The sequence below is a fragment of the Pogona vitticeps genome, chromosome 4 (genome assembly GCF_051106095.1).
Source record: "Pogona vitticeps strain Pit_001003342236 chromosome 4, PviZW2.1, whole genome shotgun sequence".
Lineage (NCBI taxonomy): Eukaryota > Metazoa > Chordata > Lepidosauria > Squamata > Agamidae > Pogona > Pogona vitticeps.
Genome location: NC_135786.1, coordinates 71,784,305 through 71,800,695, shown reverse-complemented (window position 1 = coordinate 71,800,695; position 16,391 = coordinate 71,784,305). Strand labels below are relative to the sequence as shown.

The window sequence follows — 16,391 nt, the reverse complement described above, 5'->3', positions numbered from 1 at the left end:
AACCCCCCTCTCTTAAAAGGAGGGACTAGCTCCCCTGTGATGCTTTGCTATAGATAAGTACTGAGGTGCTCCTCTACCTATCTTCAGTAACTGTCTAAACTGCATTCTATCATTTTTTAGAATATGTTGCCTCATATCTATTACTCTGCATTAGAGTTAATTCTTTATTGGGAATTGCAGCCTACAACAGCTGTTGCCACACCTTCCACCATTAATCCCATATAAGCAATTTGTCAAAGCATCCTGGAGCTGCAATTGGCCTTTCTGCCCCCTCTTTCTTTTCTTTTCTTTTCTTTTCTTTTCTTTGCTTTTCTTTGCTTTTCTTTGCTTTGCTTTTTTCTTTGCTTTGCTTTGCTTTTTTCCTTTCCCTTTCCAACATCTTCCACTTCCCCCAATACAGTATTTGCAGTTTGTTTGGCTCCTGGAGGATGTAGGAGTTAGAAAATGGGTCTCCAGATGTCTTGATGTGGTCACTTGATTTAAATTAAGCTCTTCCTTCCTTTCTTTTTTGCTTGCTGGCAGTTTGAGCCTGCAACTTGGCAGCATGATGTGCTACCAGATTTCAGCCATTACAGTCTTGGGCTGGAAAACTGCAGAACCAAGGGGAGCTGCATGCAGCCCACAGACTTGTGTGGTGGGCACCCTGTGGCATAAGACCTTGGGAAGTCTTTGATCTTTAAATATTTTGGTGACTACACTGACATATTCTTGAATATTCCAAGAATGGGATGCTTCTGAAATAAGCTGTTTTAGCGTCGACAGAGGGAGAATTGCTGGCTTGGAGATGTAATGTCTGTGTTATGCCTTCTAGAACTAACTGGGGCCACACGGTTACTTTTAAGAGCTGATATTTGAATGGACTTATTCTCTTCTTCCTCTACAATTTTTTTTTTCATTTTGTGTCTGTTAGATTATAGATTGATGGGTGGGGACTGTTTCTTGTTTTTTTTTAATATTTATACAGCACTTTGGAAACTTCAGGTGCTTTATATGTGATAAATAATCCATGACTGTTTGATTTTGGTGACAGATATTATAGCCAAGGAGACCATAGTGTATAATAATGTCAGCGCTGAACAAATGGATACAAAGTAAGTAAATGGTAACAATAACGGCTGTTTTCTCTTAAATCAAAATTTATTTTTTGCCAAAGTAAAGTTACTTCTTCAGACTGTGGTGCTATTAAGACATCCTTGATAGTGTTAAGGATTTTTCTTGTTCTTGCACATGAAAATGAAAAACTGTTCTCACTAGGTGAGATATTTCCTTGCTGTATGAAAGACAGTCCTCACACTTTCAAGAACAATTTTGGTAAAATTTGGACAAATTGTACAAACTTATGATAGCTGCTGCCTTGTTGCATTAGGGTCTAAAAAATTTAAATGCATGCATCCTGAAATGTTAGGGTTGATCTATTATTGCTCAATTTTGAGTTGGCGTTAAAATGTCTTTGCAGGCTGCTTTTTCAGATGTTCTTATCCCATAGAGTTGATGAGTTCATAAGCTTTCCCTTTTTATAAGGGAGTCATGGAACTTGTAGTTCTGTAAACTCTACATTATACACTGTGTTCCCTTTATTGCCATCCCATCCCCTTAATCAAGAGATGTGACTCCAAGGCAAGTATGACTCTTTTAATCTTGGAGCCAGAGAGATATATCAGCTTGGCTCTGCTTCTGTCTCAATTTCGGTTCCAGTACATGTGGGGACATAGGAGCTGTGCTATTCTATCTAACTTTTCCCCATTCTGATGAGAAAATTAATTCCTAGAGAAAAGAACATTCCTTCTCATCCTGTGCTCTGGTACCTGCAAATAGGTGTGGGGCTTACCCAAGCCATATATGAATGTCCAATGACAAGATTATCTGCGCAGAGCACTTGCCAGAAATTCACGTAACATACATATAATAGAGTATATTGTTGGGGGGTGGGGGAGAATCACAAACAGAAGTAAAAGCAGGAGAGAATTATTTGTATGTGGAAACTAAGTGTGAACATTGCAGAAAGCAAAACAAATTCTTCTATTCCTAATTTACTTGGATAACAAAATAAGCCTGGAGAGAGAATATTGTGAACTATGATTTTGTCCTGAGGTAAAAAAAAAAGCTTAGCAACAATTAACTAGTTCTTCAGCGATAATAACTGTTAAACGTGTAAAAATGTCTCTTTTTTGCCGGGCAAAAGTTCATCTGGTACTTGAAGAAAATTTCCATTTTTAGCATCTGTTTTAAGACCGACTTTAAAAATAACCAGCAAAAAATAACCTTGTAGCTTTACGCCTGGATGGAGGCTGCTCGGTGTTCTGTTTGCAACCTATTGAACTGAAATTCTGTGTGCTGCCGTCACTACATGATTCCTATTTGGAAGTGTTTTTGTGATTCAGTGGTGCATGAAATGAGGCCTGTTGTTGCATTGTATCTTGTTTTATCTTGCTGATACTCATTGTCTGTTGGGCAAGTCAGCATTTTGCTGTGGCTATGTTATTAGGAAAACATCTCGTTTCCCCACTCCTACCTTGCTGGAGGAAGAAAGATATTAATAAAAACTGGAAGTTAAAATTCCTCTTGTCAAAAAGAAGGACTGAAGGAGGTACAGCAATGATGCAGAAGTCTAAGGAAAGAAACGTTGGATATTTAATCAGTCTTTTTAACAGATACTGTCTGTAACATTTACAGCAGGAATGCTACTGGTGTTCACCTAAGATTTGTGTAACTTGCCACATCTAATTGAAACTAATCAATGAGATGCCATGTCACACCTCGGTTGTACCACTGGGCCAGGATCCAGGCATATGACCAAGATATGCCCTGATAACCCATCAATTAGCTGCATTTAGTCTCAGAAAATTACACAAGCCTTTGGCCTATGTTTCTACATAAGTCGAGACCTCTCACTGATCATAAGCAAACTAGATTTCTCCAAGTTTCGCCCCAGAAGATGTAGGTATATCAAAATCAAAAGCAGACATTTGTCATGGGGATAAAAGAAAAGGTAGTATGTGTTCCGTGCTTAACATAGCTCATTTTTAGTGTGATCCTATGAATTTTACTTTGAAGTAATTTCCACTGTGTTGTGTGAGATTTATGGTGGAATATGTGTTTCTCTGCATAGAAGTAAATCTCACTGAGTTCATGGTGCTTTATTCCCAGATAGGTATCTTTTGACTTACAAGCTTCACATCTCTTAAGTTTACTAATTACACTTGCACCCTGTGTTTGTACAGAATTTATGTATCTTTTAAAAAAATCATATTTATCTTTTTCTTTCTAGCTCTTCTCCAAGAACCTTATTTAGGGTCAAGAAATATAATTTGGAGAAGAATAACAAGATGACAAAAGAGGAAAAATTGTTTAGAGAGAAGTTCATGGTATGCACCCTCTGGCTGGTTGGCTGGTTTGTCTTTAAAATAAGGGATGATGGAAGATGTCAGTATGGTTCCCTATCGCTCCCGATTTGCGTTGCATGAAAATATACTATGCAGTGTGCCATCTCCTGCCAGAACTGTGCATAGCAACATTTCAGAACGCTGTTCTGTTTAAATCATGTTATAATTTATGCTAATTGATGGTAGTGGTGCCAGCAAAAAACCCACAATTCTTCTCTGACGCCATTGCATCTGAACAGAGCCATACAGCAGAGCTCTTTCAAGTGGTCAAGGATCTGTTACACAGATGACCACAAGAGAAGGATGATGACCAGTCAACAGCCTGCTCTGAAGAGTGTGTTCCCATTGGTTCTGCTGGACCTCTCAACAGCTTTCAATACCATTCACAACGGTATTCTTCTGGAGCACTTTTCTGGGATGGGATTTGGAGGCACTGTTTTACGGTGGCTCCAGTCCTTCCTAGGGGAGAGAACTCAGAACATGATGCTGGGAGATTCCTGTTCAAAACCCTGGCTGTTAGCCGGTGATGTTCTGAGACTTCAGTTCTGTCCACCATCTTATTCAACATCTACATGAAACTGCTAGGAGAGGTTGTCCAGAGTTTTGGGGCTCGGTGCAATCAGTTTTTAAAAATTATGGTGGACATAACAATATGCATAAATGCATGACGCACAATAGACAGACACTGTAAAAATTGTAATTGCTTTACTTCTAGTCAAAGTAGTATTAAATCATGCCCAGAACAGAATGGTTGAATTACATCTTATACCTTTACAGTGCTCAAATATATAATGAAAACCCTCCATTTTTCTATTAATTGATCCTCCATTAGCTCCTTTTTCTAACCTTAATTTTGTTATGTACAACAACAAATTAAAAAAAACCCTTGTGGAACCTTAGAAGTTAATAGATTTATTTCTGTTTGAGATTTCATGGATTTCAGTCCACTTTCTGAGACCTAATATGTTTTACATGATGAAACAAGATGACACAATTAACTTGCTGAAAACCTTATTTTGTTAGTTCATGAAATTATGGACGTCCTTTTACCAAACCATAGGATAGCAAATGCTAATTGTGGTTGATTAACCTTTTTTCCATCTGAAAGAATGGCAAGTGCTGGTTAAAAGATGAATTGCTATTTTAGCAGCATCCACAGCAATTAAAACATTTGAAAATATATTAGTGGATCTATCAGTGGATCTAAATATAGTTCATTCCCCAGAATTGATGTGGTCTCATGGGGTTTCAAGCAGTCTTATGCATTGGCCACTGCATCTTTGAAAACCGACCAAATGTGGACTTCAGTTGGAAAGTATCACATGCACTGTTCATGGAGGACTTTCTAGAATCTGTAGATCTTTTATCAGTTAAAAGTACAGAAATAGGCTATAAAGAAGTAACTGATCAAGGTTTGGCCTTGCATTTCCCAAATAACCTTCCTTATGCTGTGTGGAAACCAACTTTTGAAAATGAGACTTTTTCAAAGTACTTCATGACAATGATGGGTGTGGTATGTATATGTACAGATAGATGGACGTATACACAGGATATGTGAAAGTTCTTGTATGTGCCCCCTTTTGGATCTTTCAACCTCATCCTCCCCATGTTTAATCTGGTCGAAGCCTATTGTTTCAATAGGACTTACTCCTGGTTTTGTATGTGTATAATTTACTAATTTCCCTCCTCCTTCTCAGTATGATAAAGAGATCAAAGTAATTAATACTGCAGTTGCACACTGTTCAAATACTTTGACCAAAGGGAAGCTGGACTTGAAGATTACAGCTGGAGAACAACTTGAAGTTATTGATGTTACTGAAGGAAACCAACTACTATGCCGGAATTCTGAAGGCAAATGTAAGTTTCTTCTTGGTGTTAAACAATTCAGACCTTTGGTACATGTAGTTTATTGCTGTCAACAGCAACTGGCAAGGGCTACCCAGAGGTACAAGGAGGAGTCTGTTCTGTGACTTTGTATCTGTGACCTTCAAATTCACACCATGCGCTGTATCTATGGGAGAGCCATGTTATAAGATGAGTAGACACTAGCTATCTCAATTGTTACAACCTACAAAACCACAGTTGATCTCTCTGGCTTTGTAGGGAAACAGGATACAGATTTGAAAACATAAATGACTCGATACACAATAAATACTTCAGAGATGAATTCTGAGCTTCTCAAGTTGTGAAATTAGACTTTTGCTGTAATATTATTTCTAGAATAGTTAATCATGCTATCAAATATGATGTGGGGATCATTTTTTTGGATATACCTTTGAATCTGATATTTTGAAATGGAGAAAACTGATTGCCTGACAATTTTTTGTACATTTCCATTTAAATGCTAGTTTTAAGGCATGTGATTTCTAGGTTTGTATGCAACTCAAATTGCTACCACAATTAATTTTTCTTACGTTTTTCTTAGATGGTTATGTGCTATTAGAACACTTGGATTTCAGGTAAATTCACAAAACCTTTATGTTCTGTAGAATCCCATGAGCCCTTTTGGAGAAAGACACAACATTGTTTTAGCTTAATAAAAGGGGGTGGCTTTTATTTCTTTTATTTCAATTTTTTTTTGAGATGTTAGTTGGCATGCCATCTTATGATTCTAGGCATATTTTAAGTTCATTGCACAGATCATACAAATCAAAAAGAATAGAAAAATGACAAAAGAAACCTTAACTTTACAGAAGGAAAAACACATACACAATGGAAGTGAAAAATAAAAAAAATCTCTTAATAAAATTCAGTAAAAAAAAATCAAATAAATATTCATATTGCGCTGCTATTTAACTGCTATGTGCAAATGCCTGAAGGTCTAAACTAATGTTTTAAAACCATCGGATAAATATAAGGATGGATATTTATTTTTACACTGTTAATCAGTCTTTTAACCATAATTAAGGAGACAGAGAATCTGTTTCTCTTGACCATTGGCTAATTCTCAATAAATTAGTAGATAACACTAATATCTTTGCAATGTACAAAGATCGCTCCAATACAAAAATTCATACAAATAACAGTCTCTTCCGAAAAAGAAACATAGTGAGGATTTATGTTTAAGGCAGGCATCAGTTTATCTTACAGTGCCAGCAATTATTCAACTTACTTAGAACTTTACTTAATTAGTATCATAGTATTCACAACAAAACCTATCACAATATTAAAAGGTGTTCCAGGATACATAAAACAAATTGGTTCAAATACTGTTCAAGTGAGTGTACGTAAAGTTACATCTACAGAAGTGTGCCAAGCCTTGGGCCCAGGCAACCACAATTGTATGGTTCATGTCACAGCTGTGCAGTTGATGACATGGTGCATGTTGAAACTACTGCACATTATACTGTACTGGCAGAAGTGTTCTGTGGATATCATTTCCACTCTGACACATTTTTTCTACCACTTCTGCAGCTTTCTTTTACATGCTTGTAGCTGCACAGTAAGATTTTGTCCACTATTTTATTTCATTTGTTTTCTTTGCTGAATAAGATCCTAAGAGGTACAACAGGTGGGGAAGTCATGACCAAAATTACTCAGTTAAGCAAAACAGGAATTTCTCGATGAAGAGGCAAATCTTACTTTGCTTTAATGTGAGGTCTGGGTTTTACCTTGCTTTGTTTATTTGAAACACTTTTACAATTCTAGTCTGACTGAAATTATCCAAACCATGCAGAATGGTACTCCTTTATATCCTCTGCATCCTACTTAATCAGTGAATCTGGAATGTCTGATCTGATTTTGGTGGCAAGCATCGTACTTACACCATATTGTGATTATTGCAATACAGTCTATGCAGGGGTGTCTTTGAAGTGTTTTCAGTGGCTACTCCAGGTCACGAAAGGCCCTTGCTCAGGAAGCTCAGGAAAATACGTGATGGCTACATTTTATGGGTACATGGCCTGTGGCCATCACTGTATCAAATTGGATAGCATGTATTTTTCAACGTATTTGTTTGATCATTACTGTACTTTTATATAGTGCCTTTATCTCAGTGAGCATGAGACAGAATACATATCCCCCCTCTTTTCCATTTTATTGTCATAACTAGTTTGTGAAATTGACTTGGTAGAGAATGACTGACAATCTGTTTTGTAGTTCAGTGGGGATGTGAACTTACTCTGCAACAGAGGCAAAAAGTAAAAATATACATATAAATACAGAGAGAGAGAGAGAGAGAGAGATATGAATGTAACAAACATGGGAATGAAGGGATCTTTTTCCAAAGGCATAGTGTGCAGTCAAGCAGGTTGGGCACTGTACTTCCGAGAAAGTATAAGAAAATACAGTGGTGCCTCGCATTACGAGCGCTCCGTTTGACGATGAAATTGCTTTACGTCGATGTTTTTGCGATCGCAAAAGTGATCGCAAAACGATGTTCCCTATGAGGGAATATCGCTTTGCGATGATCGGTCCCCTGTTTTGGTAACCGATCATCACAAAGCGATGATTTTTGCACAGCTGACCCGTGGTTTCAAAATGGCCGCCGGGTAAAAAAATGGCCGCCTGCTGTTTTCTGGCATGGATTCCTTGTTGCATGGGCAGCAAAAATGGCCACGCTATGGAGGATCTTAGCTGGACGGTGAGTTTGAAACCCCTAGGAACGCATTAATCGGGTTTTAATGCGTTTCTATGGGCTTTTTAAAATCACATGACGTTTTCGTTTTACAGCGATTTTCGCGGAACAAATTAACGTCATCATGCGAGGCACCACTGCAATTCAAGCATAACTGCTCAGGAATCCAGTGTTAATGTTTATTCTGTTTCAAAATATGGGATGGGGACACACTTCATGTTGAGTCCCAGATTAGAAACTCATTGTACATATATGCTATCCGATAGGTCTTCCTAGCTTTTGGTTATATATTCAGCAAGATAATATCACTCCAGATGGATTATCCATAATGGAATGCACCACATTATAATCATCTAAAAGAAAGGCCTTGGGGTATACCATGGTGGGGAGACTGCAAGGAGGCTTAGCCATTGATGGCATCCTCTCTGATACCTTTCCAGTGATAATAAAGACCTTATCTTTTATGTAGTCTTTAGTAATTAAATTGAGCATTATTGTTGTTATATTTTATTTTTAAAGTGTTTTAAAACATTAGCCCTTTTAGTATTATTATACATTTGATTGTTCTTTTTGTTATAAGTTATTGTTTTTATCTGTATGCTGTATGTTTTGGATCTCTTTATGAACTGCCTCGGGCACCTATACTGGTGTCATAAAAATTAAATAAGTAAGCAAATTATGTGTTTTGCTGCTTCCATGGAAGGAGGGCTGGACCAATTAGTAATTGCAAGGCATAAATGATAGGCGTAACTTAACTCTTACCTGAGGCTTCACCAATAAAATGCAGCTCTTGAATTCTGAAGTTCCCTCCTATCATGAGTCATGTAGGCCAGGAAGGGGGGAAACATATGGGCCTTCAGATGTTGCTGCACTGCAGTTGCCACCATTCTTCACCATCAGATGTACCGATGGGAGTCCATCAGCATTGCTGAGCCACATACCCTGTATGGTGCACCACAACCTTGATTATTTCAATGCCTGGTTTGGTATATCATGTTTTCAGCTGGAGTCAGAAGCCACACTGATCTGAAATCCAGTCTGTTTCTGTGATAGCATCCAAATGCAGTGCAGTTTATATTTGTAGTGCTATCCATATGCTAACCTGTACTTTTTTAATGTTCTCTCCCTTACAAGGCATTAGTGCTACACAGCTAGAACATTACTGATGTTTCCTATGAAGTAATGATGCATGGATGGATCTGCATGCTGAAAACTAACACCAGTGAAAGGAAACAGCTGGGTAGTTGATGGCAAATTCAATGTACAGCTTGAGTTCTTTAGTAGCTGAGTTTTAACAATTGCTGTTCCTTGGATGAAAATGAGTATGATGTTTTTTAAATATTGTAAATTCAAAATGGTGGTTCTCAAGATTCATGCCACTCTGTGTGTGCCTTGATAATCTAGACGAGCATTGGTTCCCAACCTTGAGTCCCCAGATGTTCTTGGACTGTAGCTCCCAGAAATCCTGGCCAGCACAGCTAGTGGTGAAGACTTCTGTGAGTTTTAGTCCAAGAACATATGGAGGGACAAGGCTGAGAACCACTAATTTAGAGAAATGTTGTAACCCCCAAAGTACCATGTACTGGGGTAATATGCTTTTGCATGCACAAACATTTTCCTCAGATTTTGTTTTCAGCTGCCAACCCCTCAAACAATGGAAGATCTTCCAACTTTAATTACGGTAATGTGTACAGAAGTCTCCTTGCTTCTTTGAATCATGGACAGCATACAGATGTTCTATGTCTTAAATAAAATGCTCTGCCTGTGTGCGTGTGCATGATAGAAAGAGAATGAATTCTACCAATATCAAGACACTTGGAATTTGTATTAAGCACATGAACATATTAACACCTATTAAATATATTGCTCTTATAATTGACACATTAGTTTTAGATGTAAATAATTAACATTTAATGGTAGACACTTTGTTTCTAAGGGCTGTCTTGCTAACTGTACTTTATAATATAAAGTTGTAGGTCACTTTACATAGTTGACCAATTTCACATAAATTAAATATGTACCTTGGCTTGCTATGTTATTTGTCTTATCTATTAAGTACCGTTGAAAAAAATAATGGAAAGGACACTTCTGGGGGAACAAATTCCTCTTTTCCCCTTAAATCGCCAAAACTGCTGCAAAGGATTGGGGGCCTTTTTTTGGAACAGAATGAATTGGGATGTAGGAGGAGAAAATACTCACTGAATGAGTGGATGTTCTCTCATGCCATTTTGCCCAATAAAATCAGTTAAAAAAAACCAAGGTTCCAATTAAAGGGTATGGTCATGACATAGGTGTCCTCCGGACCACTCTTCTGATTTTGACATTGATGGGTTGGTTTCATCCACAACTTAAGGATTGCAGCACAGTTGGCCAAAGATATGTTGGCTATTCACAACGGTGAATCACCAGTCACTGGGAAAATGGATAAAACAAATAAAGATGGGGGAAAGGGGATGTGCTTACAAAGAGCGCAAAGATGATGAAAATCCTTGTCCCATTGCAGTGTTGTACACATTAGAGTTCTTGCTTATTCCATGAAATGCTGATAGTTGTATTAGAAATTAAACTTGTAACAGTTATCAGATATGATGCATGAGGAAACCTTGCAATAAAAACCAAATTCCAAGCCAATCATTGTATTTATGTTTGTATTTTGGATATTGGTAAGTAATGACAAACAGTTTACATTCCTTGCATAATTATAGTATCTGGACTTACTTAATGTTGTAATGGACCCTACTGTACTAGAGTTGTGTTTGGAAGCACCAGTAGAAAAGTGAGTGAAAACTTAATAGAACTGAACATCCAGCCCATATTTCTAGCATGCAAAAGATGATCTAGACTGTTTTCTTGTCATTAACAGAATAATATTAAGCTTTTTGCTTTCAATGGCAATTTCCTGGAATTTCACGTTTTCTCTTTAGAGGCTTTCTGACAATGGAGAAAGCTCCACATCTCCACCACTGCCATGGTTCCTGAATACAACTTTTAGCTTTTTGCTGCAGGTAGAGTGAAGGTATCTTTAGCTCAAAAGATTAATCAGATCACGAAAAAAAAAATAGCTTAAGCATTTAGAATTTTATAAGATGATCTTCTGTTTATTAAAGTGCACATGTCAACCATGGAGCTAATCATCATTACATGTGGTGTGCATAATAAAACAAACCTTTTATCCCCTCCCCCCACAAACATAACATTAGATATGTGTAACTTTGTTTGCAGTTGTCCAGTCTTCCATTTTCTCAATAATAATAATAATAATAATAATAATAATAATAATAATAATAATAATAATAATAATAATAATAATAATAATAATAATAATAATAATAATAATAATAATAAAAATCCTCAAAGGAGTGGGGATCCTGCCTTTTCCCAGTGCTAATGTAACTGATTCAATGACCAGAACGGTTTTCTCATAAACAAATTTAGTACTTTTTGAAAGCATTTTTGAGAACTTTTTTTTCCTGAAATATACATGGCTATGGATGCCATTGAAGTTCTCCGACTTGAAGCTTCAGGATTTGTAGGAACTTTTTCAAGAAGAAGCAACTATGACATGCCATGAAATTCAGTTAACCAGAATAATTCATATCTTTCACAAGACAGTCCCCATTGGTTTCCAAAAGCACTTTCCTTTAGCTCCCCCAACTTCCAAAAGCCACTCCCACTTCCCGCTTAGACACCTTTGAAGGAAGAGCAGTGGCACATAGAGAAAGGAAAGAAGGTTCTTCTCACCTTTCCATCCACTCCTTCTCCACTGCCTAATCATGATGGTTAGCAGTGTGGAAGAACCTGGGCCATATGGAAGAATGCAAATTTCCCAAGGGCTGTGGCAGTCCTGGAGAAAATATCTCCCGCTGGTGCTTGTGTTCTGGCATAGTGTTGCTCAGCATGTCTAGGTGATTGGCTGGAAAGAAGGGAGATGAAAGGATAGGAAAAGAAAGACAGACTGACCTCTCCTTTCTACATCTGCTGCTTCTGCCCCCAAAAGAGAGGAGGGGGAGTTTTTTGAGAATTGTGACTTTTTTCCTAAGCCTTAGTCACTTGGAAAAAAAAGCAATTTTGAAAAGCACTCTGGAGTATATCAGATTTAATCCCCAGCCAGCATGAAAGAGCTCTATCTCTCTCTCTTCCCTCCCCCCATCTCTTAATACCCAACCTTAATTAGTTGAAGAAGAGCACATGGAATAGCTGGTCTATGATACACCATTGTCTTAAGCTTTTTGGAGCCTATGTCAACAGTGTTATTTGCTGAAATTACAGTAGTTCAAGGGCACAGCTTCACAGTCATGTGATTTGCAGTTCTGTTTGCATACTAAAGAAAAAATACTGCTAGATTTACAAAGCATACATAGAAGTATAATACAGAAAAAATGAGGTTTGATTCCAGCTAGGAAATTACATACCACTGTAGTATTGGTATTCATGTGAAAACTGTGTGAAATTAGGATAAAGAACAACTACACACGCAACTTATAACTCAGACACAGATGAGCATGGGGAGCATCCAAATACGTTAATAACCTAAACAAGATACATTGGTTAAGGCAGTTTCAGCAGGAGATTCAAGGCTACTCAGAAAAGCAGACAACGTGATATAATATTAGAGGACTTTTGTCTTTTCAGCAGGTTTCTTTTCCATTAAATTTACATACAAAATATTGCTATTAAATGCATCCAAAACTGCATTTACTACTGCTTTAAAGGTTACAGTCTACTGTTGACTTCAAATTTCTACAACCAGAAAATGTTCTGCAATTCTGAAACAGCTTATGAACAACTCTGTTTACAGTTCTTTAATATATGCAAGGAAAGAAAGCTTACATCTAGATTTTCTTTTGGAGGGTTTCTTGGAAGCAGCTGCCACTGTAGAAAAGACAAGGCAACTTTTAAAACTGTCCTGGCTTGGGAGATACCACAACAAAACATCAAACAAAGGTCTCAAATCATTCTGTTCCCATGTACTTGCTTGTCATTAACTAGAGCTCATTATATACAGTGAGCTTTCTTAAATTTATAAATGTTTTATTCATTTCAGTAGAAAGAAAACTTCACTTGTACAAAAGAGATGCATCTGAAGAACTGCTCCATTCCCTGGAGCGAATGGGAAGGCCTTCATATGATCCATATGTGTCTTGCAATGCACCGGGTACATGTCAGCTTTTTAAGAAGACAGGCAAAAAATGTGAAAGAGACTTAAAATTAAAGCCTAAAGCAATCACAGGTAACTTGAAGTAGAGCAAGGAAATAAGGATGGAAAAACACAGAGTACTATTCCATTCCTTCTATGTCCCTGAAGGCATACAAACCTAATGAGCTGCCTTAAACCAGGGTGGTCATTGACTGGTATAGCAATCTCAGTGCCAGCTCCACTGACTGGCAGTCCAGGGTTTCAGAGGGGGTTCTTTTGAAACCCAAACTTCAGATACTACTGATTAAACCTTGACCATTCTCCATGCAAACCACCTGCTTGACAGCTCTTCCACAAGGGCGTATCTTCTACTTTTCTGCAGAACAATTCTAACAAAAAGTTTTGTCACATGCAAATGTCACCACTGAGGCATAATGAGATCAAAGCAAGAGCATTTCAAGTATTTTGAAAATTTGTGCCTAGAATACTAAAGGCAGCAGACAGTTTTTTAAAATAAGTGAAAATGAAACATTTGTAAGTAAGGCAGCTGATGCTGGAAGGCACGCTTTTGTTCCTTACATCTAGTTCAAGCCAGTCTTTCCCCTAAATTAATATAAAACCTCTTGTATCAATGACAAATTGCCAAGATTTGCTAAGCTACACTTGCAAATTAAATTATATGCTTCATTATGTATTGTTGTGAAGAAATTAGTGTGACCCAACTCACAGATACAACGATGACCAGTGGAAAATTATCCCCCTTTTCAAGTATGGAACCCTTGCATGAAATCTAGTTTAAAAATTACAGTAGTATTAGCTATAGATTAATGCCTTCTTATTATATGATCAAATCATTTATCACTGTCCTACTTTAAACCTTTACAAGTCCTGTAGTGACTCTAGAATAACGAACGAAAACCTAGTGATTATCTACCTGTAACAGGCCAATAAAGCAAGGACTAAAAATTGCACTTGTCCTAAATGCACATACTCTGCTTGTTAGAACAAAACTTAGCTTAAATATATTGCCACTGGATATCTGAACCTTTTAAATCTATTAACATCCTAGAGGTCTGCTTAGGTTTTTTAGTAGACAGCACAGCATTTCATCCCAACATTAGTGATTATTTGGCAGATGTTTAAATACCTGATGGGGATGCAACTATACTGGATCCTTGATAACCTATTCTAAAGAGAAAGTATGACAGCAGGATGTATTCACATAAGCAATGCACATAACAAGCTGCTGTGTGTTCTTTTGTTATGCTGAAGTAATGTCCATGCTGTCACAGCTCTGCCAGTATTCTCAAATGGCGCCAGCAGTGCAAATGGCTTCTGACCACTGGAAAAGCTACCCTTCTTTTCTCCTTAACATATGACATTCTCAAATGCTACTTGTTTCATAAGCCTCACTGTGATTTGCTTCCTTTAACAATAGTGCATTGCCTTTTGAAAAAGAGGTAGAGTGCAATAGAAGTATGTACTTTTAAAACAAAGATTAAGGAGCTTCATCTGATCATGGCTAAAATCTAAATAAAGAAACTTGAGAAATCCAATATACTAATTATGGTAGGAGTGTGATAATAGTACTGTACATTAAATGAACAGAACTAGTTCTCCTGTAACTCCATGTTCAGCATACCACAGGTGAACTGACAGGATGCCCCCTTTATCCCCTCTCACTTCCAGCTAAACAATCTCTGATTTTTTGAGTTTCAATATAAATGCAACACAATGATAGCTTGCCTTATGCAACTAATCATCTAAGGAAACAAAATGGCAGAAGTGATAGTATACTGTAGTATTTCCAGTGTTGAACTAGGAATTTGGGAGTCTACATTCAAGTTTCCACTAAGTACTGTAATGAGGTTTACTGGGTGACCTTCAGCCAGTCCTTCTCTTTCAACATTGCCTGCCTCACAGGGTAGATGTGAAGATGAGGGCCAAGGAAGGAAGTCATATACACTACTTTGAGCTTATGGGAGCCAAAACAGGGGATAAATCTGATTAACAAATAAGTAAAGCAACACACTTCCTCTTTCCTGCCCTAGCATTCACACATTGGACAAGGACCACAGGAAAGACTTTGCACAAAGACCTTCATGGAAACTGGAGTCTTGACCAGGCAATGTTCAGGCTGCTCCAGAAACCTTTGTACCCAGAAATATCTACAGCCACAGGTCTTGTTTCTGAATGCACTCATACTTAGATCAGGGTTGTTCAGGGATCAGGTCAGTGTTTCAGTCTGTTCAGCTCTGCTGTGTGAAGTCCCTCCACCTCTGTCATGTGTAAAGTAGGTGACTATTTTCTTGATCCAACCCAGCAAAATTGGTGTTCTGCATTAATAATGGGGGAATGAAGAGACTGAACACTGGACAGATCTTTAGGTAAATTGATACTGTCACAACAATAGGGAAAGCCAAAGCCTGGGTTACCTTTATTGGAACACTGAAATAAGGCAAGCTTTCACATTCTAAACACATTGTCATCTGGTAAGAACAGGATAACATTTGTGAGCCAAAAGGAAAGTCTGAGCATTGGGCAAGATGTGGTGACCACAGTTGGTGAAACCAGGCTAGCAGGAAAGCCAAATGGATTGTACGTGAAATGGGGGCAGGGCAGGACAAGCCACCCCTCTGTCTTCAGTGAGGTGAAGAGCTGGTGGACCAATATCATATGTTATGCATGTTTTATGTGGAATCTAAAACTCTGTTTTGCCTTCCTGGCAATCTGGCCCCATGAACCATCAGCATTGCATCTGGCCAGCTTTGGACTTCCTACGAGAATGCCAAATTCTATACATCTTTACCCAATTAAGTGTTATGAAGAAGTCTTTATTTTATTTGTAAATTTTTAGTGATCCAATAAAGATACTGCCTAGCCATTATGGATATGTGTTTTTTTGTATCTAATCATGGAGGAAGTTCAGTTCTAAGATATTAAAGTTGCATGAGAGTGCAGTGATGCTTTCGTGCAACAGAGGAAATCAACATTTTACAAGGTAATTTCAAAAATGGGGGCAGACCAAACAAATGTTGTAACTTTGAAACTGGGCTGTGGATCAGCACTACATTTTGTACAGTTGTAGCAGACAGTATGCTCTTGCTCTGTGCCAAATTTAAGGCAAAGGATTTTCAAGTTATGATTTTTTTTAAAGTAAAACTGTTCAGAAATAGGTGACCCAAATGACTCCAGATGTCAAAGATCAAATAAATTGAGAATACCAATCTTGTTTATCTTGAAAGAGAATGGTTGGCTTCACCAACTTTTTCCCCTTTGGAGAGAATTCAGGCTG

General features: G+C 37.7%; 1 protein-coding gene across 5 annotated transcripts in view; it reads left to right on the top strand.

Moving 5' to 3' along the window:
- The window catches only part of FYB2 (FYN binding protein 2), a 49,953-nt gene extending 39,363 nt beyond the window's left edge, over window positions 1-10,590 (top strand). For 2 of the 5 annotated variants that reach the window (XM_078392913.1, XM_072997666.2), the window contains 5 exons: window positions 1,031-1,091; window positions 3,269-3,365; window positions 5,081-5,240; window positions 5,809-5,842; window positions 9,094-10,590. In XM_078392913.1, coding sequence (XP_078249039.1) covers window positions 1,031-1,091; window positions 3,269-3,365; window positions 5,081-5,240; window positions 5,809-5,842; window positions 9,094-9,100 — 359 coding nt within the window. In that variant the 3' untranslated portion in view covers window positions 9,101-10,590. Of the gene's footprint in view, window positions 1-1,030; window positions 1,092-3,268; window positions 3,366-5,080; window positions 5,241-5,808; window positions 6,051-8,225; window positions 8,363-9,093 lie in introns of those variants that run through there. The other 3 variants (XM_072997669.2, XM_072997668.2, XM_072997667.2) reach the window with 2 other exon arrangements.
- Window positions 10,591-16,391: the final 5,801 nt, after the last annotated feature.